General features: G+C 37.1%; 1 protein-coding gene across 1 annotated transcript in view; it reads right to left on the minus strand.

The window, feature by feature from the left end:
- Nucleotides 1-999: 999 nt before the first annotated feature.
- The window catches only part of BFSP1 (beaded filament structural protein 1), a 57,623-nt gene continuing 30,847 nt past the window's right edge, over nucleotides 1,000-27,775 (minus strand). Inside the window, exons 5-8 of the mRNA XM_072634515.1 lie at nucleotides 20,416-20,523; nucleotides 9,672-9,892; nucleotides 4,381-4,466; nucleotides 1,000-2,353 (exon numbers count right to left, since the gene is read on the minus strand). Of these exons, the coding sequence (XP_072490616.1) occupies nucleotides 1,437-2,353; nucleotides 4,381-4,466; nucleotides 9,672-9,892; nucleotides 20,416-20,523 (1,332 nt within the window). The 3' untranslated portion in view covers nucleotides 1,000-1,436. The remainder of the gene's footprint in view (nucleotides 2,354-4,380; nucleotides 4,467-9,671; nucleotides 9,893-20,415; nucleotides 20,524-27,775) is intronic.

Below are 27,775 nucleotides of genomic sequence, written 5' to 3' on the forward strand. Positions count from 1 at the left end.
TAACACATGACCTTGTCAATTCTTTTAGCTAAAATGCAATAATTGTCTTGTCAGCTGCTAATTACTTTTAGCTAAAGTAATAATCCATTTAAGAACATTTACTCAGTATTATTATACATTCTGGAATTTTTAAAGGTAGGCTTGCAAATGTTAACAGTGAAGATTTGCTTTTGTACTATGAATATAAAAAAGGAGACTTAGAAGCAACAGTAGAAAGATGAGAAATAATAGGTTCATTTATTTAGAGTTACAAGGGACCTCAGAGACCCTCTGGCCCAAACCCCTCATTCCAAGAAAACTGAGGCCCCAAGAGGTTAAATTACTTGCCAAGATCATTGATCAATCCAAGAAATCTCCCTTAGTTTTTCATAAAGTCCTATTTTATTCTGTACATTTTTATTTAATTCAAATTCAATTCAAGCATTCATCAAACACCTACTACACGCATGGCGTTGAGCTAGATACTGAGAAAACAGTCCCAAGACCTCAGGGGGCTTATATTCTACAGTCATTTCTGACTCTTTGTGACCCCATTTGGGGTTTTCTTGGCAAAGATTCTGCAATGGTTCACTCTTACTTCTCCAGCTCATTTGGGAGTTGAGGAAATTGAGACAAACAGGGCTAAGTGACTTGCCCAGGGTCACACTGCTAGTAAGTATTTGAGGTTGGATTTGAACTCAAGAAAATGAGTCTTCCTGACTGCAGGCCCAGCACTCTAGCCACTGTGCAGCCTAGGTGACCCCAGCTTATGTTCATTCCACTATAAATAAGAAAGGACAAGTTGCACACGGTGCACTGAGAATGTTTGAGTTATTATTACCTAAGTTTGTAATTTGTAAGTGAGTAATTTCCAAATATGTTATGAAAATATGGTGAAGCACTTTGCCCAGTGTCTCAGAAGCCTCCTAACAATGTACTTGATTCATATCACTACCAGTGGAAGGCTTGTAAGTCTTAACTTCATGTTCAGGTGAAAACACATCTACCACAAATACATTCTGGAAGTTATAATGCTTTTATTGAATGCAAAAAGAGCCAAATGATGAAAGCTAACTTTTTTTTTTCAATCTGGAAACAAGACAATGATAATTCTTGAAATATGATACCTGAAACAATCATGCTAGAAAAGAGGATTTCTCAGTAAGTATAAATATTATTTGACAGGAACTTCATTGGATAGATGTAAAAATATTTATGTTCCATTTCCTGTAAGTATGGAAAATCTATATTTACCAAGGCCACTATAAATTAATTAATTTATTACTCAAAGAAAGAGAACTTTTTAATTTTAGGATTAAAGCTCCTTTAGAGACTACAGATGTATCAACTGTCATCTTGCACAAAATACAAAACTCGTTATTTCATCATTCACTCTAAAATAAATTATCTCACTCAAAGACTTTTTGAACATATTTTCTACTGAAAGTTTGGGCCATTTATGAGCTTTTATCTCCTGGTTTCTTCCTGTTTGTCTTTTCTATCATCGTTTCTACAATCACTGCTGTTTCTTCATAAGTCTGAATTCGGTCAGTTGAGAATTTCTCAATGGATTCTACCACCTCTACCTTCTCATAGGTCATGGATCCATGGGAGCCTTTCTCTGCTGCCTCAGAAGCTTTATCTTTCCTGATCTTCTGTGAATGGCCCTCCGTTTGTCCATTTGGACCATGTATGTCTACTGGGCAGGGCTTCACAGCCCCCTTATCTTTCGGAATGTCGTCAGTTTTTTCTCCCACCTTCCTCTGTTTTGGATCTCTGCTTTTGCTTTCATCCTTTTCATCTCCAGAATGTTCTTGATGTTTATCTTCATCATCATGTTCTTCTGGCTCATCTCCATTCGGGCATGGGGGTTCAGGCAGCTCAGGTACTGGCTCCACATCATCGCCTTCACATATCTGGTCGATAGAAACCACAATCCCACCTTTGGCTGGGATGGATGAGGAACAAAAGTCAGGGTCTACATAGCTGGCATCCCCTGTAACAAGTACATGACGCCCTTTGGTATAAAGATCAGATGAAGGCTCAGGTTTTTTGCCACTTCTTACTTTCTCTTTAATAAAATCACACATTTTCCCAAAGGCTTTGCTTATCTGTGCACCATCTGGCACATCCTCTGGGTCTACTTCTTGTTTTAGGGTCCCTGGCTCTTCATGCCTCATTTCCAGCTTTGATTGGTGCTCATCTTGAAGCTGTACTGTATCTTTGCCTTCCCCAGATTTTTTGGCAAGTTGGTCCTCTAAAGTGTCATCTGATTTGTCTTTAGCTGTAATCTCCTTTTTTCTTGAAGTTTTCTTTGGTAGACCTTTTTGTCTTGGTTTTACTGTTGTTATATCCTGTATAGCCCGGGTGATATCTTAAAAAAAAAAAATCACTAGTTTGAATGTCACCATGTGAAACAAAATATAAATATTTTCCATTTTAAAATAATCAAAAACAAATATTTTGGGGACAAAAACTAAGGAAATAAATAGCTTACTATATTTTCCTAGGTTCTAGCATGAAGGGCATCTTAGAGATACCTACTTGAGTTCTTCACTTGGGACCCATGAACTTTTCAAATATTTTGATAACTAGATTTTAGTATAACTGGTTTCCTTTGTAATCCTATGTATTCTATTTTATGCATTTAAAAACATTCTGAGAAGTAGTCCATAGTCTTCACCAGACAGCCATTGGGATCCATGACACAAAAAAAGTTCAGAATCCCTGATCTAGTTCAAACCCTTCATTTTACAGATGAAGAAACAGAGATCTAAGGAAGTGAAATGATTTAATCTCAAATCTCACTATTAGTAATTAGCAGAATTAGGGTATGAACCCAGTTCCTCTGACTTCATGTCCTATATTCTTTCCACAGTTCACAATGCCATGAAATTATAATATTGGAAGGGACAGTATATACTTTAAAATACAGTATATTTTTCTGATTAGAAAATTTATCAATTTTGTTATAAAGCTTCAGGCATTATTGATTTGTGCATATCACATTACATCAACGTATGAATTTATTTTAGATATTAGTAAAATTAATACCCTCACTAAAAAAGTTAGATTCCTGCATTTTCCATAGAATAGATTTTTTTTTTAATTAGAATTATACTTTAAGTCAATGGGAAATTTCTCTGGGAGCAAACTACCTATTTACTTTTTAGAGGTACAAAGGCACCATTCAGGAAATGCCATGGATTGTCACAGTCTCAAAAATGGTGCTATTAGCAATGTCACTATCCATCTGTGCAAGCAGAATTAAAAAGTCCAAGATATGATCCATAATATTTCACTGAATTGCATATAGGGATTTTATACTGCTTTGCAGCTATAACTTCTTTTCCATTCTGAAATTGAAGTTTGATCAGCTGGTACACTTGGCAACATTCACCCATGTACAAGATAGATCTGTAAGACTGACTAATGACAGAGAGGATTATGGTTTACATGGGATCAAACTCAGTTTCCAGAGTGACTGCATCTTCTCCCTTATGCTTCTACTCAAAGTTAATCACTTTGTTATTAGCTTGCTATGTGTAATCTAATTATAAGTCTTTTGCCAACATTCCTTTTTTTTTTTTTGGCATGCCTTAAAAAGGTGGGGAAGGGGGACAAAAAGATTATATTAGAGAGGAAAGAAGTTATAGTCATATGACTTCTAGAGACACCATATCCTCAAACCCTTCAGAACTTATCATAACCTTCCCTGAAAAACACTGTAAGAGAAACCCTACCATCAGATATTATCAGCAGAACCATTTTCTCTTTCCTTCTAAAATGCTCTATTCATTCAAACCCTAAGTGGTTTGATTTCTGATTGCACATCCGTACTCTGCACGGAACTGTTTGGGTTTATGTCTGTAATGTTTTAAGTAAAATGTCCAATTATTTCACGTTAAAAACATCTTCATTACTGCCATTCGAAGCAGATTCCTTACTGAGAAGCATCACCAAGAAGTGAAATAATGTCATTTTGACCTGAAAGTAAGCTCCATTAAATCATACCAATAAAACAAAATTGTCTTTTGCGAGATAGGCCAGGTTTGCGAGCAAAAGCTATTTCTACTTCATTTTGAAGTAAGGTAATACACTGCCACCACATATTTCCCGTAGCATCTTGAATTAAATGGTTTTTGGTGTAATCTACCTCTCATTCAGAATGACATCTGGGCCTCTCTCAGTCTAGATTACAGTCACTTATTTAGCACCCACTGCGTACTGGATGTGAGGGAAGAAAGCAACATACTCATATCTGACATGCTCCCTTAATGATAACATCTTTTAGAAAGAATGAAAGGACATGCAGATAAAAGTCTGAAACAAGCTTTCTCTTCACTTCCCGAAAGATGAAAGGCTTTGTTTTTGATAGAGAGGAAGATAGCAGAGTATTACCTTTTCTGCTGGAAGGCTGGTTATAAGAAGCTTGGTAGCTCTGAGTAAAAAGTGTAATCGGTGTCCCCACTATAGCAGAATTCAGCCTAACAAAGACAAACAGAAGAATTTTATTTCCACAGCTATTTCTTCAATTATTAATAATATTTTTTTAAAAACCAGGGAGCAAGATTGATATTTTAAGCAAAATAAAGATATGGTCTCTATATCAAATTGATTATGTCACTGGTCATTTCAAATAGATAGTTGATTTAATAATAAAAATAATATACATATATTTGTTATACCAAGATTATAATCCATCTATACACAAGGCTGCCTCTCATAATACATGGAAGACAGTATTGATATAGAGAGCCCGTGCTTAATAAATGTTTACTCTATCAGTTAATCAGTAAACATTTATTAAGCACCTACAATGTGCCAAGCACTGTGCTAAGCAGTAAGCATACAAAAAGAAGAAAAAGATAGTCTTTGGCCTCAAGGAGCTTACAATCTAATGGGGGAGAAAATCTGCAAATAAACATATAGTGTCGTCTATATCTTATTAGACTTCAAATTATTTCTAGTTCAAAATCATCCAAACATCAGAAGAAAATTTGAAGTCATCTAGTTGGTCCGCTTGACTCCTGACAAGACTCCATTTAGATGGCCGCATAAAGACAGTTATGAATGACCCACCGCCCCCTTAGATTATGTTTTTTGGTATCACAAATCTGAAGGCCAAGTAGTTGTTTCTGATATCTAATTCAAATTGTCCTGTCACGGTGCCCTCTTTAGAAACAGAACAGCTGCTTTTCATCAAAATCTAAATTACATGCCTTCACATGTGCGAGAATTTTGTATTGGACTGGAGTCGAGGGAGACTCAAGGCAAGGCAACCAAACAGCAGGCTATAGTAATAATCCAGACATAAGGAGATGAGGGCCTGGACCAGCATGGTTACAGTATCAAAGGAGAGAACAGGGCATATGTGAAAGATGCCATGAGGGCCTTGATGAGTGATTGAATATTGGAGGTGACAGAGTGAAGAGTTGAGGAAATTCTTAGAAAGAGGAAATAGAAGGGCAGAAAAAGGCAGTCATGGAGTAGAGGTCCAGTCTTAGGCTAAGCACATGGTCCCCCACTGCCATATGCTTCTACTATAAACCACACCTGCCAAGAGTACAAATCTCTTCTACCCCTGCTGGGAATGCAAGGGAGAAAACGCACTGAAAAAGAGTCCCCAAAGATATAAGGATGGATCTTCTTAGGCTATGGAAAAGACAAAAGCCTGCCCCATCCAGCCCCTACTCTCAGTCACCCATCAGCAAAAGGTAGTTCCAGTCACTGAAAAAGATCCATCCCCTATAATTTTATCAAGGAGCATACCTAGCGAGGCAGACAAAATTATCAGAAGCTCTCCTGCATCAACTTTCTGTTACAAATGCACATTCTTTTTATACCAAATAACCAATGTTTAAGTCTCTCCACTATGTGTTACACTTTCTGAATATTAACAAGTTATAAAATAAGCATCTTTTTAAAGGCAAAGGGAAACTAGCTATCTTTCTTTGCAACACTTTCCCAAAACCTTGGTGACATCTTAACATTCTTTCAAGTCCTATTGCTTTCAGGATTAAGTACACAGCTTCTTCCACAACATAAGCTCACTAGTCACAATTACCAGAAAAAATGTTACAGCGACCAAGGGAAAGAAAATGTAAGCATGCTCTGGGCTCTTAAGTACGCAGTAACCCAATGCCACAGTCATAAATCTCAAGCTAAAGAAAAAACCTGCTTCGTGTTGGGTTTTTGGTAGGATTTTTTTTCCTTCCTTCACTGCATCATGACACCAATAAAAATTATCTATTTCAAGACAAAGAATAGTGTCTTAATATAGAATGTCACAGCTAATGTCCCAGTCCTAGGCCTTACCAGGTTGTGTGGAGGAGTCAGGATTCTCAAAGGCTTTGCCCAGGGATCAAAGCTGAAGGTGGGAAGGTTTTGTGCAGAGCCCCAGGCACAAACCAGCTCTCTATCATTTGAGAACTGGACTAGCTAAATTTGTAGAGGCCTGCCACTACTAATGGTTTTTGGAGAAAGCAGAGCAAATTAAGGAGATGATCTACAAAGATATGGAGGGAGTTACATGAGTCTGCATCAGTGCTGAGGGTAACCATACTGATGAAATTACATTTCTTTTGAAGTACAGAAGTAAACTGTGTCAGGCAGCTAGGTGGCAAAGCAGATAGACAGCCCTGGACCTGGAGTCAGGAATACCTGAGTTGAAATCCTATCTCAGACAGTTATTAGCTGTGTGACCTCCTAGGTAAGTCACCTAACCTCTGCCTGCCTCAGTTTCCTCATTTGTAAAATGGGGATGATAATAGCACCTACCTCCCAGGGTTGTTCAAATGAGGTATCTGTAAAGTGTTTTGCAAGCCTTAAAGTACTATTATAAATGCTAGTGTTTTGTTGTTGTTGTCTTGATGAAGAGGTACACAAAGACTTTTCATCTATGGAAGCAAGAGGGTTAACTGGAAGTAGGGTGCTGGGAGTACCAGTCACTCAGTGACTGAAATTGGGACTAGGGTTTATAGAAAAAGCTGTAGATTGGATTTTCCTCCATACCCTGCTAGCTTTTTCCATCCCAGGAATACAGGACACCAGGAGAGAGTTCCTGCTTTGTTGAAGGGAAAGAGGTTTTATGGGAACCCAGATCCTGATTCTCCCTTGACCAAGGAATATCTGATGAAAAAAACTGGAAAAATAAAACAACCCAACAGAGATTCCCATGAAATAGGAATATTTGAAATAGTTGTCAAAATTTCAGGAGCCAGGAGAAAAAGTTGTAATTATTACTGCTAAGAGAGTAAATCAGTCCATAATATAGGTCAACCTGAATTTCTCATCATAAACCTTCTGGCTTTGACTTATCAGCTGTACCTAATGAGCAATAAAACTTCCCTGATAAGAGGTTAATAATATCATAACTATTGATTAATAATTTGTGACCTCTCAGTCTTTAGGACATTTAATAACAGATTGAGATCCATTCAGAACAATAGTTTTGGACAAAGGTCCCCCACAAGACTCTGTGACTAGACTAAGGAGATGATTTTCTGTTGTTAATAGGATTGGACCTTCTTTATTCAAAGCTAAAGTCTCCCTTTAAAAGTAACAGCCCCCTCGTCCACCTTAATGACCCTCATATCTGGTGTAAAATTTGGCATGCAAAAGATCCAACGTTCCATCCAACTTTCAGAGACAAATGAGGATCAGGACACAGATATTACAGCAAGGGGAAAGGTGATAAAATATCGTCCAGCTAGATCAGCAGCAATAGGATAGAGGTAAGATATTTGCAAGATTTCTTGCTTTATTTTATTTTATTGGGGACCAGGTCAGAGGATGTATTTCTGGGAGGCACAGAAACAGTCTAGCCATAAGACACACATACATACACTCTCTGTCTCTCTCTCTCTCTCTCTCTGTCTCTGTCTCTGTCTCTCTCTCTCTCTCTCTCTCTCTCTCTCTCTCTCTCTCTCTCTCTCTCTCTCTTCTCTCTCTCTCTTTCTTTCTCTCTCTCTCTCCCTCTCTCTCATACACACACAAACACAACCTCATTACAAATAAGCAAAAGAAGACCCCAAGAGAGATACCAATTATTTCTTATCTACAGTAATTCCATCCAGGAAAACTTTTGTGTATGTCTCTTTAAAGTTGTTACAGTCGTTATGTAGCTAGGTGGTGCAATAGAGCATTGATCCTGGGAGTTTAAATCTACCCCCCAGGCACTTAGTAGCTGTGTGACCCTAGGCAAGTCACTTAACCATGATGACCTCTCCCTCCACCCCGAAAAAAAGCAAAATTATTGTGTAAAGTTATGTTCTCCAGGGGCAGGTTGGTGGCATAATGAATAGAACACTGGCCCAGGAATCAGGAGGACCTGAGATCAAATGTGGCCTCAAGCACTTGACACTTCCTAGTTGTGTGACCTTGGGCAAGTCACCTAATTCCAATTGTCTCATCTCCTCCTCTAAAAAAAGGAAAAAAATATGTTCTCTGTTTATAGAGATCATTTTTGGTGCATTTATAGTTTTGCACTGCACCAGAAATTTCCCTGAAAGTTCCTGTTCTTAAATCTTCATTTGACAATTGTGTCTCAAATTGTGTGTGTGTTCTTGAATAAGATTCAGTCTACTGAGTGCAGGATCTGGAACCAAGAATAAATACTTTTCAATAATCAATACTGACAGACTATTTAACTGCAGATTGTGCTTAGTGATAAATGAGCTGAAATTTAAGGTCATATTTGGACAAGAATATGGCAAAAGACAAGCCTCCAAATCAATACAACCATTTTGGAAAGCAGTTTGAAATTTTACAAATAAGGTGATTAATATATCAATACGTTTGACCCAAAGATTCTGCTCCTAGACTTATATCCCAAAGAGGCCATTGATAAGAAGAAAGTCCTCACATTCATCAAAATATTGGCAACAATATTTTTTCAAGATGATAAAGAACTACAAACCAAATGGTTATCTATCAGTCGGGGAGGGTGGGGCAGGAATGTCTAAACAAATTCTGACAAATTCATGTAATGGAATATTACTGTGCTATAAGAAATGACATGATAAAGACAGAGAAACATGGAAAGATTTATATGAACTAATACAGGGTGAAATTAGCAAATCCAAGGAAACAGTATAAACAATGGCTACAAGAGCATAAATGGAAAGAACCACCACAAAAAGATCAAAAGTGGATGTTGCAAAATTAGAACAAGTATGACTCCAAAGAAGAAATATGAGAAGACAACCCAGACCACACTTTTACCGAGGTGGGAAGTCCACTGGTGTAGTACGTAGCACATATTTTCAAACTTTTTCTATTTATTTATCGGTTCTTGCCATCTTCTTTTCTCCTTTTTTATTTAGAAATATTATTTCTTATAAGGGATGGCTCTCCCTGAAAGGGAGAGGGATACTGGGAAAAATTTTGATGATTAAAAAAATGTTATTTAAAAAACAAAAGAACAAAAATAAGTTCCCCAATTCATACATAAAGGACTCTGAGCCTACAGAAAGACTCCTGATTCCTGAGAGAATCCTCCAATCTGGCTATCTTCATGACTTTAAAAAACACATATTTCAAAGCATAAAGTTAAAAGGGTAATCTCTTACTCTCTTCAGAGATTTGACTGTGTAATGCCCCTTGTAAGAGTCAAAGTTCTCCCAAAATAATAAGCTCCCAGGATCATGAAAAATGAAAAGCTCCCTTTCTGTGTCCTGGGACCACCGTACCTGTTATCCTCATTCTCGATGATGCGCTTGTATCGCTCCAATTCATTTTCCAGTGATTGCTGGTATATTGCCAACTGGCGGCAGTCACTAGTATACTTTTCTAGCATTCTCTCTGCATCGTCAATGTCTTTCCTCAGAGTTTCAATTTGCTCGTTGTAAAGTTGAATCTCATCATCATAACTCTCTTGGGTATTTTTAATAGTTTGTTCCAGTGTCACAGTCTGTTGAACAAAGACACAAGCATACAGAGAGAAAGAAAATAAACATTTTACCATGTTCCCTTAAGATACATTTTTTTCTTGAGCAAGCTCAAGAAAGCTTAGGAAAAATATATGATATAGATATAGATACATATATATGTATCCATATATATATATACATACACATTTGTGTGTGTATTTCTCTGTGTTTCTGTGTATATATGTGTGTGTGTGTGTGAATATTATTCAAAACACCCACTTCAGCTTTCTTTTTGACATCCATTATGCTAATACACACTTCTAAGACTGATCTCCTGGGACCATGCCACTGGTAATTTAATACATTTAGCTTTGAACATTTGCCCTGGGGCCCAGATTATCCTGAGTAATGAGTACTTGAGCCCAAACTCACAGAGCCGACTCATCTTCTTGCCGTTTTGTTCTGCTACCCTACTTATACTCTCCCCCTCGATCCCTTGCCCTCCTCCCCTCGCAACACACATCACTTACTACATTTTATACTAGAAATCCTTATCAAATCAACACCACTATTGTTAATTGGCTCATCAATCAGCTTGATGAACTGTGGTTCCATTCACCTTCCTTGTGACGTAGCAGATCAAAATGACCTCAATATCTTTCCATATAAGATTGTAAATTTATTGAAAGCAAATATTAGGTTTTGAATGTATATTTCCAGTGCTTAACACAGTATTTGGTACATAATAAGTACTTAAATGTTTTTTCATTCATTCTTTCAAATATCTGGAATTTTGCCAGTATGGATAATCCCTCCCCTGATGTCGATCACAATCCTTTGCAGTTTTATAAATGACCAACCCAGAGATAGGGCTCTTCAAATTCAGCTAGATCAGTCTTTAAGTAACAAAGAAATGAAAAAAGCATGTAAACGTCTACATATGACTTCCTTCTAATTTAGTAAAACATTCCAGGTCTTTGCTAGCATAGTATTTGAGAACTCAGGGTCACTTCCAGGCCCCAGTGGCTCTGTGTGTGTGTGCATGTATGCATAAGTGCATGTATTATATATTATATATTATATAATTACATTATTTGTTATATAGCATATTGTATAATATTTGTATTGTGATATATGTTATACATAATACATGTGTATATGTTTCTACTAAACTAGAAAGGAGTCAAATACAGACCCAGTTATGGTTTTTGTGTATGTTTATAGTGATATATAATCAAATATATTGTATATACACACATACACATATGAAAAATGATGGTTGACAAAAATGCCATCATTTTGGATTCCACAGATAAGGAAAAAGTTTAAAATACATGTGAATGTGTTACCAAATCTGTACATATGCATCCAAACTATCTAATAAATTAAGCCTGGATAAGTCAGATAAAAAAATATTCCTTAAAATATCGATATAATGTAAAGTACAACATTTTTCAGGACTAGATTAATCAAATATAAGCCTGATTACTAAAGAATGTCAGAAGAATTAATGGTACATATGCTATATGATAAATAGACACTATGATTTTTCTATTGCAATAATGAAGGGAAAAATTATCTTCTGAATGAAAAATTATTTTCATTTTGCCTTTATCCAAAAGTAGCAATGAGAGTTTTCCATTTTCTCATAACTTCTGCTAAGTCAAATTGTTTGTGTGTTTGTCAGTTAAAAATGCCCAGGTGTGCCTGGAAGCAGGATAACAGCAGAAAATTTGTCTCACAATCAGAAGACTTGAAGTTTGAGTCCCAGACAGAACCATAAGTAGGAATTTTTGTGCCTGGGACAAATATTACAAACTATACCCATATCAAGCAACACAAAAAAGGTACATGGTTGTAGGGGTTTGAGAGAGTAGAAAATCATGCCTTGACAGAAGGCAGAAATCTCAAGACACAAGGAAGGAGATCAGAGCTGGGCAGGGGAAGAAATTCACACCATCTGGCAAATTCTTATTTTAAATAACTATTCTCTCTAATTAGATGTGGAGCTCCAATTTATCCTCCACATGTCTGCCAACATGATTTTCTAAAGAGTAGGTCTGACCATGTCACTCCTCTACTCGGTAAACTCTAAAATCTCTCTTTTACTTCTAGGATCAAATAAAAACTCCTCTTCACAAGCTGTCCATTTCCTCTATCTCCATACTTCTTATACTACTTCCTTCCACAAACTCTACACTCTAGCCATACTATCCTTCTTGCCAACCTTCACACACAATATTCCATTCCCATCTATACAACACTGCATTATCTATCCCCACACCTAGAATTCTTTCCTTCCTCATCTTGACTTCTTAAGATCCCTGTCTTCCTTCAAGTCTTGGCTTAAGCACTATCTTCTTCAGGAGGCCCTTCCCAGTCCCAATGGCTAGCTTCTTCCTCTCTAAAGTTAGCTCAGATCCATTTTGTCGTTGTTCAGTCATGTCCAATTCTTCATGACACCTTGGACCATCATATACCAATACTGTCCATGAGGATTTCTTGGCAAAGACACCAGAGTGGTTTGTCATTTCCTTCTCCAATGCATTAAAATCAACAAAAGTTATGTGACTTGACTAGGGTCACACAACTAGTAAGTCCCTGAGGTCAAATCTTAACTCAGATCTTCCTGACTTCTGGCTCAGTATTCTATCTACAGAGCCACCTAGGTGCTTCTTATTTTGTACATACCTTTTATATACCTATATATGGGTATAATGTTTATATACTCATATATAGGTATATAAAAGGTATAGTTATATATATGCTTGTGTAGGTATTTATAAATATACCTATATAAAAATACCTATTTATACATACATGCTGTCTTCCCTATTCAAACATAATCTACTTGAAGGCCTGCACTATTTTTGTCTTTCTTTGTAATCTCAACAATTTATCACAATGCCTGGCATTGAGTAAGCTTAACAAATGTTGATTGATTGATTGATTGATTTTTACACTGATGAAGGATTATAAATTAGAGCAGAGCCTTTTAAAGATTTTACCCTGGCCAAAAAAATAAAAAAAGAAAGAAAGAAAAAGAAAACCCTGGTCACCCTATCCTACTTACTGCTTTCATCCCATTTCTGACTGTAGGCAAATCTCTTTATCTCTCTGAATTTCAATTACCCTGCCTGTGAAATGGGTGCAGGGAAAGGGGATGTGGAGAAAATAATACTTACACTTGCACTAGCTACCTCACTTTTTGAGAAAAACACTTTTTGAACATTAAAGCACTAGAGAAAAGAGAACTATTCATAGGAATATTGGCTCACACAATTACCCAGACAAAATAACAATTACAGACAAGAAAGATTAAGGTGAAATAAATGTTCTGTTTAATTGACTTTACTACCAACATAGTAGCTGCAACCTGCAAATTTCCTCATGTGAAAAACTCATTAAAATGTTTATTGCCTGGTACATTTTTGGTATTTATATCTACAAGGTTGATATTTTAATATTTCAGTCTTCCCTCTCTGTCTCATTTCCTCATTTGGTAAACAGATAGACCTCCCATCGCTTCCCTGAGATATCATTCTGGTCAATATTCATATAGCACTGTCCCTGTTTAGAAGAGATGCACACAAGCTCGAGATGTGCCTTGGGAGAAAAGAATCTAACAAAGAAAAATTCCAAATTTCAAACTGAAATGAATGTATCATCCAAGCTGGATCTGTATCTGCGAATTACCTCACTGCAATTATAAATGAATTCAGCAAAATTCCTTTAAATAAACTTACAAAAAATGGATACATACACCATTTTTCAGGCGTGCTGCTGTTCAACCGTTTTTCAGTTGTGTCCAGCTCTTCATAATCCCATATGGGGTTTTTCTTAGCAAAGATACTGGAGTGATTTGCTACTTCCTTCTCCAGCTCATTTCATAGAAGAGGAAACTGGTGCAAACAGGATTAAGTGCTTTGCCCAAAGTTGCACAGCTAGTAAGTATCTGAATCCAGAATTGAACTCAGAAAGATGTCTTCCTGACTCCAAGCCCAGCATGCTATCCACTGCATCACCTAACTACCCTTTTCAGGCACACATTTATTACATAAAGTAAAGTACACATGTACTCAAATTCCAGACAATACATACTAACTTTTTCTGTCAGAGTGTATGTAGGACTTATCTATTCTTTTTTTGAGGTGGGAAGGGAGAAAAAGAGGGCAAAGGGAAAGGGTCTAGATGTATGACTTCATCAAACCAGAGATGTAAAAGTGAGGAAATGCCTGTGTTAATGTATGTCTTCAACTATCCTGCAGTTTATAGTCAGAGAATTACCTGGGGTCATGAGAGGAAACTCAGCCAGAATAAGTCAGTCAGGACTTGAACCCAGGTCATTCAGACTCCAAGTCTAGTTCTCTGTCCACTAAGTCATGCTGCCTTGTATTACAATATCCTGACAAAAATTTTACAAACTGAAAAAGAAAAGCTTCCAAGGAACAAAAGGATTTGAAAGAGCCTGGGGACTTGCTCAAGAAGCATAAGGCTCAAAAGGCAAGAATTATTCCTTAGCATAAGAGAAACATGAAGTCAAACTTTTCATCTCATCTATAAATTAAGAGGGTTGGACAGATGACCTCTAAGGTCCCTTCTACCTTTTAGTCTACAATCCTATGATCTCTAGAGATCAGAGAAACAGACAACTTGGAAGGTTGACAGGAAAGGTCTGTCTCCAGCAGAGTACAGGATGCCAACAGCAGGCTGTGCCCTCTCCCCCATTCCCCCACAAACCAACATAGGCCTTGGGGGCAATTGAATCCATCATGGCCACATCTGGAGGTCTCAGCCCACAAACAGGAAGGAGACTGAACAACTAGTCAGAATGACATTACAAGGGACATTTTGCTAACACTGGGTGCAGAATTTTGTTGCATTGGCCATATGTGGATCCAGGTCGCAGACCCGAGTTGCAGTAACAGGGAGAAAAGGAGAATTAATACACAAGAGCATGTGGCTACAGGGAAGCAGGAATCCTGGTCACAGTTCCAGGGTAGAAAATAATTCTAGTGGTTACTCCAGATAAGAGCACAGTCCAGAACAGTAACTAACCATACTTCTCCTTAGATTGTACCACCCTGGAAGAACTGAAAACTTACAGGTGGACAGAATTAGCTCTAAAAACAGGAGCACAAAAACTTGAAGTTTAGGGGAGTGACCCCTCACCCCAGGAACAGAGCCCAACTTTAACATAAAGTCCAAAGTCAAGAAACAGGCTGGGAAAAATGAGCAAACAATAAAAAAAACCCAACTTGACCACAGAAAATTACTATGGTGACAGGAAAGATCAAAAGACAAACTCAGAAGAGGACAAAAATGTCAAAACAGCTACATGTGAAGCCTCAAAAAAAAAAAATGTGAATTGGTGTCAAGCCCAAAAGGAATTCCAGAAACAGCTCAAAAAGGGTTGTAAAAATCAAATAAGAGAGGTAGAAGAGTATTTGACTGGGAAGATGAGCAAGCACCACACCCAAAAAAACTCATACTATAAACAACTCTGAAGTACCACCTTATGTCTATTAGATTAGCTAATATGACAAAAAATGGCAAATGACAAGTTTTGGAAGTGATGTGGGAAAACTGGGACACTAAAGTGCTGTTGGTGGAATTGTGAACTAATCCAACCATTCTGGAGAGCAATTTAGAACTATGTCCAAAAGGCTATAAAATTGTGCATAGCCTTTGACCCAGCAATATCACTACTAAGTCTATATCCCAAAGAAATTTTAAAAAGACAAAGGACTTATACGTACAATAATATTTTTAACAGCTCTTTTTGTCTTGGCAAAGATTTGGAAATTAAGGGGATGCCCATCAATTGTGGAATGGCTAAACAAGTTGTACTATATGATTGTAATGGAATACTATTGTGCTATAAGAAATGATGAGCAAGATACTTTCAGAAAAACCTGGAAAGGTTTACATGCACTGATGCAAAGCGAAATAAGCAAAACCAGCATTACATGGTGACCAACTGTGAATGACTTAGCTGTTCTTAGCATACAAAAAAACAAGATAATACCAAAGGACTTATAATGAAAAATGTCATCCGCCTCCAGAATAAGAACTGATGGAGTCTGAAAGCATATCAAAGCATAGTAATTTTTACTTTTTTGTCATTTTTTTTCTGTGTCCTCTTTCACAACATGACTAATATGGAAATATGTTTTGTATACCTGCATACATGTAATCTATATCAGATTACTTTCCTTCTCAGTGAGTAGGAAGGGGAGAGGGAGGGAAGGAACAAGGGAGAGAATTGAAGCTCAATTTTTTTTAAAATAAATGTTAAAATTGTTTTTACATGTAATTGGAAAAAATGTTTAAAAAAGAGACAAGAATTTTTTCTAATTTTAACTGAACCTCAAAGGGCTATAAAAATTTGCTTATAGTTTGTGAATGTAAAAGAATACTGAAGGTTATCATTTAAATAATATCCTCCTTTTGCAGAGATGAGAGGTACATAAATGTGGTACAGTATACATATTTTCAATATACTGATCTTTTTGCTCTGCTTTTGTTTTCATCTTTAGAAACTGCTATTTATTATATGAAAAGGTTTTGCAGCAGGGGGAGTGGGAAAGCTACTAGGGAAATTATGGTGATATAAAAAAATTATTTTAAAAATAAAATAAATAATATTTTTCTCTTTAAGCATTTTGGTGAGAAATTAGGCAACTTAAAATGTAATATGCCAGCGTTAATAGGACTTAGAAGTACCTGCTGGAGGAAAGCAATGGGAAATAAAGGAAAGGAAGAAATCATAAATGTGAATGGAACAAACTCACCCATAACTGGAAGATGATAGCACAATGGATGAGAAAGGAGAATCCAACAATATATTGTTTAAAAAAAACACACTTCAAACATTCACATAGAGTTAAAATAAAAGCCTGTAGCAAAATCTAGTATGCTTCAGCTGAAGTAAAGAATTCAGAACTCTGATCAATTCAATAACCAGCAATGATTCCAGAGGACCAAGAACGAAGCATGCTACTTACCTCCTAAGAGAAAAGTGATGGACTCGGACTACAGAAGGAAACATACATTTTTGGATATAGCCAATGGGAGAATTTGTCTTGCTTGATTATTCATATGAGTTGTAAGTAGGAGGGTACTAGAGGCAGCCCTAACTTGATTTTCAGTGCAAGCACTTACACCTCAAAAATCAGCAAGTGCTCCAAATCAGGGCTTGATTTATCATTTTGTTTACTATCTAGACTATATAAAGTGATGAGGAAAATATTAATAATGCAGATTTATAATGCAACTTAAAAGTGTTTTGTTTGTTGTTTTTTTTTTTTTAGAGTTGGCTGTTAAACATTTAACCTTGCACTCCTGGTTACATAAGTTTTGTTTTTCTTTTTCAATGGGGGCAGAAGCAGGAAGGAAAGAAAATGCTCAATAATTGGCAAAAAGAAAAACAAAATAAAAGTTACATTTTTTTTAAAAAGTTCATGTTGAAATAAAGCAGCAACCAGCCTTTGTGTCTGAAGGTAGATAATAAAATATACTCTCCTTTTCTCTAGAGAAGGTAAGGGATTCTAGGAGCAGAATGTTGAATTTCCATGATGTATATGATAGCAGATGTCTTTATTTTCCAGTCAGTTTTTCTTAACTACTTTAATTTATTAGCAGGGAAGTTTCCATGACAGGTGAGGAATTAACTTCAGTACAAAAAACAAATGGCAGCAATTGAACTGTTTTTTCAAGTGCTAGATTTGTGGGTCAGAGAACCTAGGTACAAATCCTCATTCATTACTTTATTTCACACTCAATTGCCCTTTTTTGGCCTTTTCCATCATGCCCCCAGAAACCTCACCATCAGGAACCTTATCATCCCGCAAAGACAGCATCAACCTTGCCATTCATACCTCAGCAGCAGCCTCTGCCACTCTCTTCAATCATCTCTTCATTTCTCTCATGGCTACACTCCTTTAATTTCTCCATCCCTTGGGGTTCCTCTCCCCTCCTTTTCAGCTTCATTCTATGTGTTTTCTTCCCTCATTAGATAGTAAGTTCCTTGAAAGTAAGAACTGTCTTTGTTGTATTTAGAACCAGGCACTTAACATAGTGCCTGGACCCTCCCTATAGGGTGCTCAATAAATGTTCACTGGCTGATTGGCTAACAATGTGACCTTAGGCAAGAAGTTATCGAACATCTCTGGGATCCACTTTCTTTTTATTTTAACCATTTTTTTCAATTAACAAGCATTTTTATAACACCTCCCCAATTTCCCCTCACTGCTAAAAAAAGAAAGAAAGAAAGAAAAGAAAAACAAGACCTTTGTAACAAACACATATAGTCAAATAAGACAGATTTCCACATTGGCCGTGTCCTAAAAACCTGTGTCAAATTGTGCACATTTAATCCATCATCTCTTCTGCAGAAGGTGAGAAGCATTCTTCATCACTGGTGATCTGGAATCATGCTTGGTCATTGCATTGATCAGAGTGCTTACATCTTTCAACACTGTTCACTTATACAATGTTGTTAAAAATGAGGAGGTTGGGGACTAAATGACCTCTCAGGTGCTTTTTCATTTCCAAATCTATTGAACTACTTACATGCTTCATTAACACGTAGCTTTGCTAAAACCTACCACAAGGTGGTGCCAAACCATTTTACTGAAAAATTATTTTGTGAGATTTGATACAGAATTTCAATCCAAGCTAGTGACTTGGCTACAATATCCATTGCCTCAACTGCGCTTTTTCTTCCTAACAGTAACTTCTCTGACACTGAATCTAACAGATTTACTTCTATTTTGGCAGTAAAAGTATTTGTCACCCTCCTTAGTTTTGCACCTTTTCTAAGTTCTACTCATTTCTGTCACATTGTAGTCCTTGTTCTTTGCTGGTTCCTTTGCCTTTCTTAAGATCCCATTGGAGATCTAATAGTTCATACACACACACACACACACATACATATGTGTATATGTGTGTACATGCACATGTACACATACATATATATGAACTTATATATGTGCATATGTAGTTCATAGTATAGGATATTTAGTGCCTATAGTTACATAAATCCCATAGAGATTCAAGCATCCATTTATAGGTGTGTGTGTATATATGTATCTATATGTACACACATATATATACAGATAAATAGGTAATAGATACGATGATTATACTATATCTCCTCTTGAAAGAAACAATAAGTTTCTTTCTATAACAATGTTATATAACAATAAATACAAACAATATTTACATCTTCTTGATACAACTTTTCTTTTTAATTTCAGGAGTAGTGATTTGGCCTGCATAAGCAGCAGCATTACTCTCAAAGTCAAGATTAAGACTGGCCTATCTAATTTCTGGGTTCCCTTCCTAATCTGAGATTCTACAATTCTTTCTCTGTGACAGTCAATAGGCAACAGTAGTCTGATACATACAATGACTCAAGTGAAGCTTTCCCAGAAAATAACTCTTTGCCCTGTTTTCATTATTCAGTCATTCCCAACTCTTTGTGACCCTATTTGGAGTTTTCTTTGCAAAGATACTGGAGTGGTTTGCTATTTCCTTCTCCAGCTCATTTGATAAATGAGACTAACAGGGTAAAGTGACTTGCCCAAGGTCAAACAGCTAGTAAATGTGTGAGGCCAGATTTGAACTCACATCTGCCTGACTCCAGGCACAGTACTCTATCCAAAGTGCCACCTAGCTGCCCTAGCCTTTTCCCCTCGCCCGTTTCTAATCCCTCTACAAGATGATTTGGCTTTCCTATTCATAATTTAATCATAGTCTTAAAGGGATCTAGAATGGGAAGAAAATTCTCTGATATGGTTTCTGTATTTTTGGTTGAATTTTGTTTTGAGGCAGTTTGTGACACAGTAGAATGCTGGTCCCAAAGTCAGAAAGACCTGAGTTTAAACCCAGTCTCAGACACTTGGACAAGTCATTTAACCTCTATTTGCCTCAGTTTCCCAACTGTAAAACTGGGAAAATAATAGCACCTACCTCTTAGGATTTTTGTGAGGATCAAATGAGATAATATTTGTACAAAACACTTGGCACATAGTGTGCCCCGCACATAGTAGGCACTATATAAATGCCTACTCTCTTCTCTTCCCTTTTGGAGCTGGCTGCCATTTTAGTTTAAAGTGTGAGGTTTTAACACTGGATATGAAAACAGGAAGAGCAAAAGCAGGGGTAGAAACTGTGGGCTGGGGCTGGGGTAGGCATGTGGTAAGAAAAAATGACAGAAACTAAAGTTAGCTGCTCTTTGGTTTCTTTTGTTTTTCCAAACAAACTCGATTCCCAATGAAGCACGCGCTTAGGGTTTGTTCCAACCAAACTTCTAGCCTGAAGAGAAGACATGCATCATTATGTTTTCTAAGCTTGGTGCTACCACAAGGAGACAAGAGAGCATACAGAGAGAAAATGGGGTGTTGGATAAAAAATCAAGACACACTTCCTCTTCATCATGACAGTCTAAAGAAGTATGGGGAGCACTGGTGCATCACATGGCAATTTAATGCTGTTGCAGGTGTCATGGTGGTAAAGGGGTGGGGGACCTAATGTCCCTGGGGATTGGCATGAAAGGTACCTCAGCCTGCAGCTTGGATTTCTGCATCTGTAGCTGGGCCAGGATCCCTTTGTACTCTTCCAGCTGGCTCTGCAGAATAGGCACTCTCCTTTCAGCTATGAGCTTCTCCTGGAACAAAATAAGAAAATATTTGCTGCTTATAACACACTATCAAAATTTGCAGATGAAATCCCAAAAGCAACAGGCAAAGATGTTGGGCGTTGGGATTGGGAGGGAGAAATAGAGAGGGAGGTTAAGTCAAATCCAGTCAAGTCCATATGTATGCATTCTGTACCCATTAAATGCCAGACACCTTGCTAAATGGTAGGGTTAAAAAAAAAGCCCCCTCCCAAAAAAGTCCCTTCTCTCTAAGAGCTTATGGTTGAATGAAAGAGACAAAGACAACATGCAAAAACTAATGTACAAACAAAATATATTCAGGATAAATTGGAGGTGCCGTCTAAGGGATAGCACATAGATTAAGGAGGACTGGAAAAGGTTTCTTGGGGAAGATAGGAATTTAGCTCAGAATTGAAGAAAGCCAGGCAGACCAGAGGGCTGGAGATGAGGAGAAAAAAACCTCCAGGCATGGTGGACAGCCAGCGAAAATGCCTGAGTTGGGAGATGGAGTGTGTTATGTGATAACAACAAGGAAGTCAGTGTTACTGGATAAGGAGTACATGTCGGGAAATAAGATGTAAGACAGAAAAGGTAGGAAGGGGATAGATTTCAAAGGGCTTTAAAATCTAACAGATGATTTTATATTTGATCCTAAAGGTAACAGGGACTCATTGGAGTTGAACGAATATGAGGGTGACATGGTTAGACCTGTGCATCAACTTGATCAATTTGACAACTGAGTGGAAGATGGATTGGAGTAGGAAGAGACTGGAGGCAGGAAGACCAACCAGAAGCCTACTGGCATAAAGTGATGAAGACTTTCACCAGAGAAGTGGGCTCAAAAGTAACAGATTGAGGGGTGGAGGAGGCTGGAGGAGGGGCAGTGAGAAAGAGTGAAGAGTTGAGAATGACACCTAGATTTTGAGCCCAGGATTCCTGGGACTATGGTGGTACACTCCACAAAAACAGGAAAGTTAGGAAGGAGGGGGGTTTGGGGGCAGAGTTCAATTTTGGTTATGTTGACAAGATACCCAATAGGCAGCTGGAGAAATTCTGCTTTCTTTTCTTTAAAAAAAAAATTCTCAAGTTCTATTTCTAGGAATGAAAGCTTATACTATGGCTATTTTGATTACCAATATTATTAGAATTTTATTAAATTCAAATCTCCTCTCCTCTAGACAAAATATTCCACGTATAAATTTGTAGGGGGAGAGCTATAAATACAAGTCCAAGTAAAGAATGAGAAGAATTCCTCTCTATTTTGCACATTCTATTCTAGAGTTTCTTAACCTGGAGTACATGGACACTGAAGGGGTCTGTGGGTAAATTTTAGGGGGTTGATGAACTTAGGAAAATACATCTCTATTTTCACTAACTTCTAACCAAACTTAGCATTTCCTATAATTATGAACTTTAAAAAAAATTATTCTGAGAAGGAATCCATACATTTCACCAATCTGTCAAAGCAGTTCATGACACATGCACAAATTAAGAACTTCTGCCCTATTCATGGCTCCTAAGTGGCATGGTGAATAGAGCACTGGGCCTGGAGTTAACAAATCCAACCTCAGACACTTACCAACTGTGTGACACTAAGCAAGTCACTTAGTCTTTGACTACCTCAGTTTCCTCAACTGTAAAATGGGGATAATAATATCTCTTGGGGTTATTGTGAGGATTCAGTGAGATAATATTTATAAAGCACTTAGCTCAGAGTCTGGAACATAGCAGATGCTTAATAAATGCTTGTTTCCTTCCTATTCACTACTACAATAAAAATCTAATGGGGGCTGGAGACAGACAAAATGTCAGCTCCTATCCTCAGGACACTTACAGTCTAGTAAGAGATACCACATGGAGACATATAAGTAAGTACAAGGTCATCTGAAGAGGAGAAAGGTCCTAACAACCAATGGAATCAGGAAATGTTTCCTACAGATCAGGGCTTCTTAATCTTTTTCCCCTCGTGACCCCTAGCAATGCTTCTTAAACTGTGCAACGCATGAGGTCCAGACCTAGTTTAAGAAGAGCTGCAGTATAGATGAACTCTGAGGAAGTTAAGGATTCTTAGAGGCAGAAGTGAGGATGAAATAAATTCAAGCATTTGCAGCAGCCTATGCAAAGGTACAAAGGACAGCTACGGAATGCCAAGTTCTGAGAGCAGCAAGGTTAGTTTGGCTGGAATGGGAGTAAGGTGATATAAATCTAGAAACGTAGGTTTGAGCCAGATTGTTACAGGGTTTTAAACTTCAAGTTAATGAATTTCTATTTTTTTCCTGCAGTCAATAGGGAGCCACTAGAGCTTTTTGAGTAGAGGAGTCATCTGGTCAGACCTGTGCTTTAGGAAAATGATTTTGAGAGCTGTATGGAGGATGGATTGGAGAAGAGAGAAAATTTGGAGAAAAGAGGACAGCCATAAGATCAGGGTCAGGTGTCAAGGAATCTAAATTTGAACAATTTACATGCAGGCATCAATGTTGGCTTTTTTTTTTTTTTTACAACAATCCCATGAGGAAATTTAGTATAAAATTTAAAATCCTTCCTTTATTCAACAATAAGAGAGAGAACATTGTGCTTGGTTGGCATGAGAGGAAGCAATGATGAATAAGGCACATTCTTTCTCCTCAAATCTAATAAAGAAGAGATAATCCTTAGCACAAATAACTAATAGAAAATGAAAGATGATGAGCACACCAGAGAGACATAAGCAAGGTATGTATGAGATTTGAGGGAGGGGGGAAGTCATTTCTGGTGGAGGCAATAACAATAATTAAAATTATTATATAAATATACTATATAAATACATAAAATATATAACATAATTATTAATAATTATGACTGTTCTTAGTAATTACTGTATTTCACATATATATAAGATGGGACTTTATGAGTAAGGCGGTATGTAAGCTGGGTCTTCCAGCATACATAGGTCTGCCTTTTTTTGCTGTTTAGTTGTGTTAGACTCTTTGTGACCCCATTTGGAGTTTTCTTGACGAAGATACTAGAGTGGTTTGCCATTTTCCTCTCCATCTCATTTTATAGATGAGGAAACTGAGGCAAATGGAATTAAGTGACTTGTCCAGAGTCACCCAGCAAGTCCAAATCTGGACTCAAGAAGATGAGTCTTCTTGACTTCAGGCCCAGAGCTCTATCTCCTGAACCACCAAGATGCTTGTAGGTCTGTCTCTACTATTAACTTAGCTATGTGACCTTAGATCTCTAGATCTTACCTTCTTCACCTATAAAATGAGGGGGTTCACCTAGGTAATCCTAGGTTTTTTCCAGGCTTAACATTTTTTGAGTCTATGATATAGTATAAAGACTAACTTCTCAACTAATTTATGCTTAAAATAGGCAACTTCCAAACTGAAACCTGTCAACATTAATACCTGAGACATCAAGCTTCAAAAGGGGTAGGGAAATGGGGAGAGAAACAGTGGTAAAACAGTCCTGATGAGCTGTTAATTTTGAGGATGATTTGTATAGATTTTCATAAAATACACAATCTTATACACTTTTCTCATACATTTAGATTCTTTAAAATTATTTAGTGATTTTTAAATGCAGAGGTAAAGATTTATTTTTCCTCTGTCAAGTTCTCTTTCCCTTTCTCAACATTTTCCACTATTTATTTATTATTTCCAAAGTTTAAATGCACAAGAAAAGTACATAATTGATGCATGGATGTTTCTATAGATCCACATATAATGGGGATGATCAGGGGAGTGCTTATTAAAACTGATGAGTGCCCCCAATCGATCTGAGAAAGCTACCAAGTGCAAAACTTTGTCATGAAGGCTTAGCTAGAGCAAGTGCTAGGTGAATGAATGGGGAGTATTTGTCCAGTAATCTCCCAAAGTGTATTTCCTTTCTGGGGGAGTCTAATGAACTATTTGAGTGATTTATGCTTCTTTGTTTTTTCATGGGTTTTAATGAATCCTTTGCTTCATACTTGTCTTATATACATATTATATATATAATGTCTGTGTGTATAAGTAAATGCACTTTATATACATATATAAAGTAAATATGTATGTATTTAAGTAAAAATATATATAATATATACATATAAATAACATATAATGTTTTTTCTAGTGGGAATTACTAAATGTTGCCCCACAATTAACATCCATGTATTATGCACCGCATGCCTATTCAGGTCTTAGTGACCATTACCAACATGTGAGTCAGCCTAAACACAAACCATTCTTAATCAGATGCCCCCTGGAGTAAAGCTCCAGAGTGAGGGCAAAGAATCAAAGGGAGATGCTAAGGGATCTTTAGGGGTCAGGCCCCTGGGATTCAGCCTTGTCCTTATGAGCCCAAAGTCCATTGGGGAGTGAAGCTGGGCCACAAATAAAACACCTAAGCCAATAACCTAATAATACTTATTGAAAGCTTTATAGGTGAGAGGCACAGAAATTTAAGATAATTTCTATTGTCAAGGAAGGTTGTTGACTATCTAGTTGATATCCATTAGTCCACTCAGCTTTAGAACTTCTGCTCTGTGGTATGAGATGTAATTAATTGGTAAGTGAGTACAAGCTCACCTAGCTCATCTTATCTGTTGATCCTAGACCATGCTTTATACCGACACCCAGGCTATCAACACAGTAATGGTATTATCTGAAAAGTGCTTGTCAGTTGGCTGTCCTATGGTTCTACTTACCATCCCTGTGACTACTCAGCGCAAAATTCCCTTTCCTGACTACTACTCTTCTACATATGCTATCTCTCTTTTTATAATAATAACTAACATTTGTATAACTCTTACTATGTGCCAGGCTCTGAAGTAAGTGCTTTACAATTATTATCTCATCTGACCCTTTCCAGAATGTAAGCTCTTTCAGGGCAAGGACTATCTCACTTTTATAAATATATTTCCACACTTTAGCAAATGTCCAGCTCATAGGAAGTGCTGAATAAGTCATTTTTATTCATTCATCATAGAGGCCTATACGTATCACTGACATTTTGTACTTTTTGGGGTGGGTAGGTGGCAAAGTGGATAGAGAACCAGGCCTGGAATGAGTTCAAATCTAACCTTGGACAAGTCAGTTAACTCTGTTTGCCTTAGTTTCCTCATCTATTAAATAAGCTGGAAAAAAGAAATGGCAAACCACTCTAGGATCTTTGACAGAAAACCCCAAATAGGAGCACAGAGTCAGACACACCTGAAAGGACTCAACAACAGTCTGTAGCTTCATCTGTGGATAACTGAAAAGAATTTTTTTTCTAAGAACAGTATGCTACATGAATAAGCAATCTGATAACAGGGTTATACCAGCTTCCATGATTTAAAAGAAATTCTCTAGGCAATTTTATACATCTACTAATACTCTAAAAACTCACTAAAATTTATAAATAAGATGGGTGAGTTCTAAATTATTGCAATTTTAAATCATTTCAGTTAAAAGGTATAGTTCAAGAGCGCTTATATGCACTCTGATATAAATTAGTGCTGAACTGGAAAAGAAAACTCAAGTTTTAAAAATTAGAACTGAGATGTTTGCAAAGGAAAACCCTGAGGGAGAAAATTAGGCTTTAACACTCACACTCAAAAGGAAATGTTCAAAGCATTTGGAGCAAACCTCAATTATATTAATCAAAGAGAATAGTTAAGGGTGCTGAACTTGGAATGCTGAAAGGTGGGCTGCAGGACAGTGATTTCACTGTAAAGGCTAAAAATGTCTCTCCAACCCCCACCATCCCCCATGGCACAGCTGTTCCTTAACTGAATTTAAATTGCTACACCAAAGAATGTAGTTTGTCATCCATATTAACAGAATGCAGAACTCCTTTGCATGCAAGGATTTGGCAAAAAGAAATAGAAAAGATGACACTATACAGCAGATGAGAAATCTTAAACCAGCCCTGCAAATAAATATAAAATGCTATTGGCTCAGCAAAATCTTTACCAGCCTACTTTGCCCCCTACAGGAAGAATAAAGGGAGTTATGAAAAAGAAAAAAATAGCATTCCTTTCAAGTTCTAATTAAGCATTTTGTTACTGCTAGGATAGTTGAACTCTTTCAAGTTGTTTAAAATATGTGTGCATGTATATGTGTGTATATATATACATATGTATATGTACATATTATTTTAAATACACACACATACGTATATACACATACACATCCAAATTCCCCACAGAATAGGTAGCAGTCACAGGAAAACTTCTGGAATATTGTATTAAGAATAAGCTTTTACTTTACTTCTTAAGCCTTATTTTTTATAACCTTCTTGATAATCAACATCTGTTCCATATGTCTTGAAGGTCATAGTCTCATACAATAAATAGCACTGTGTATCTTAAAATGTATTCACAGATAGCTTGATACTTCCTTATATCCAAAATAAACGTAAATGCAGATTTATCAGGACCATTCACCAAGTGGTCCTGTGAGAAACTGCATGAGTCTTTGGACCTATCTAAAATTAACAGCAAAATTGTATAGAAGAGAGCCAAGATGAAAACTGTCAGATTGGCCTCGGTGAGGATAACAAGAATCCTTAATGAAAGAAGCAATAATAAGAAGGAGGAGGGTAAGCCTCACCATATTCTCCTGATCGGACCTCGTCTGAGATGGTTGCTTTTGTTCTGGGAACAGCACCTTATGAGAGATATCAACAAACTGGAACCTAGCCAAAAACAGGAACCCAGATGGCAGAGGGTCTCCGAACTATTTTGTATGATGGTCAGTTGACTTGGAAAGTCAATGAACTCATTGGTCGCCATTGATCTTACATCCCAAGTTCTGGGACATAAGCAGGGGTGTGATGGAACTTCTCAAACAGGTTCTTCAAAGGCAATTGTTTAATTTGCAGTGTGAGCATTAACATGTCAATATAAAACACAGCTTGATTGATTGTTTTGCTGATTGTCTAGATTTTAAAAAGTGATGGAGAAATATTAATAAAGCAGATAAAACTTAAAAGAATGCCACATATACATTTTTTGGAGAGTGATTTGTTAAGCATTTACCAGCACACCCCTCAATATAAGCATCTGTGTCCCCAGACATACTCTTTTCCCATATGAAGAATACAGGTGGTAATCCATTCAGATATCATATGCATAATCTGATCCTCATCCTTACTTCTAAACTTGACTCTAGCTACTTAAAAGCATTAGGAACCAGACTCCCATATACAGTTTTCCTTGCTTTTGACCTCAGTTCAGACCCGAGGATACTATCCTCTGCCCCTACCATAACATTGACTATTTTTCTCAAGTATATAATCACTATGGGGCCCCAGG

This window comes from Notamacropus eugenii, chromosome 1, assembly GCF_028372415.1.
Source record: "Notamacropus eugenii isolate mMacEug1 chromosome 1, mMacEug1.pri_v2, whole genome shotgun sequence".
NCBI classification, from domain to species: Eukaryota; Metazoa; Chordata; class Mammalia; order Diprotodontia; family Macropodidae; genus Notamacropus; species Notamacropus eugenii.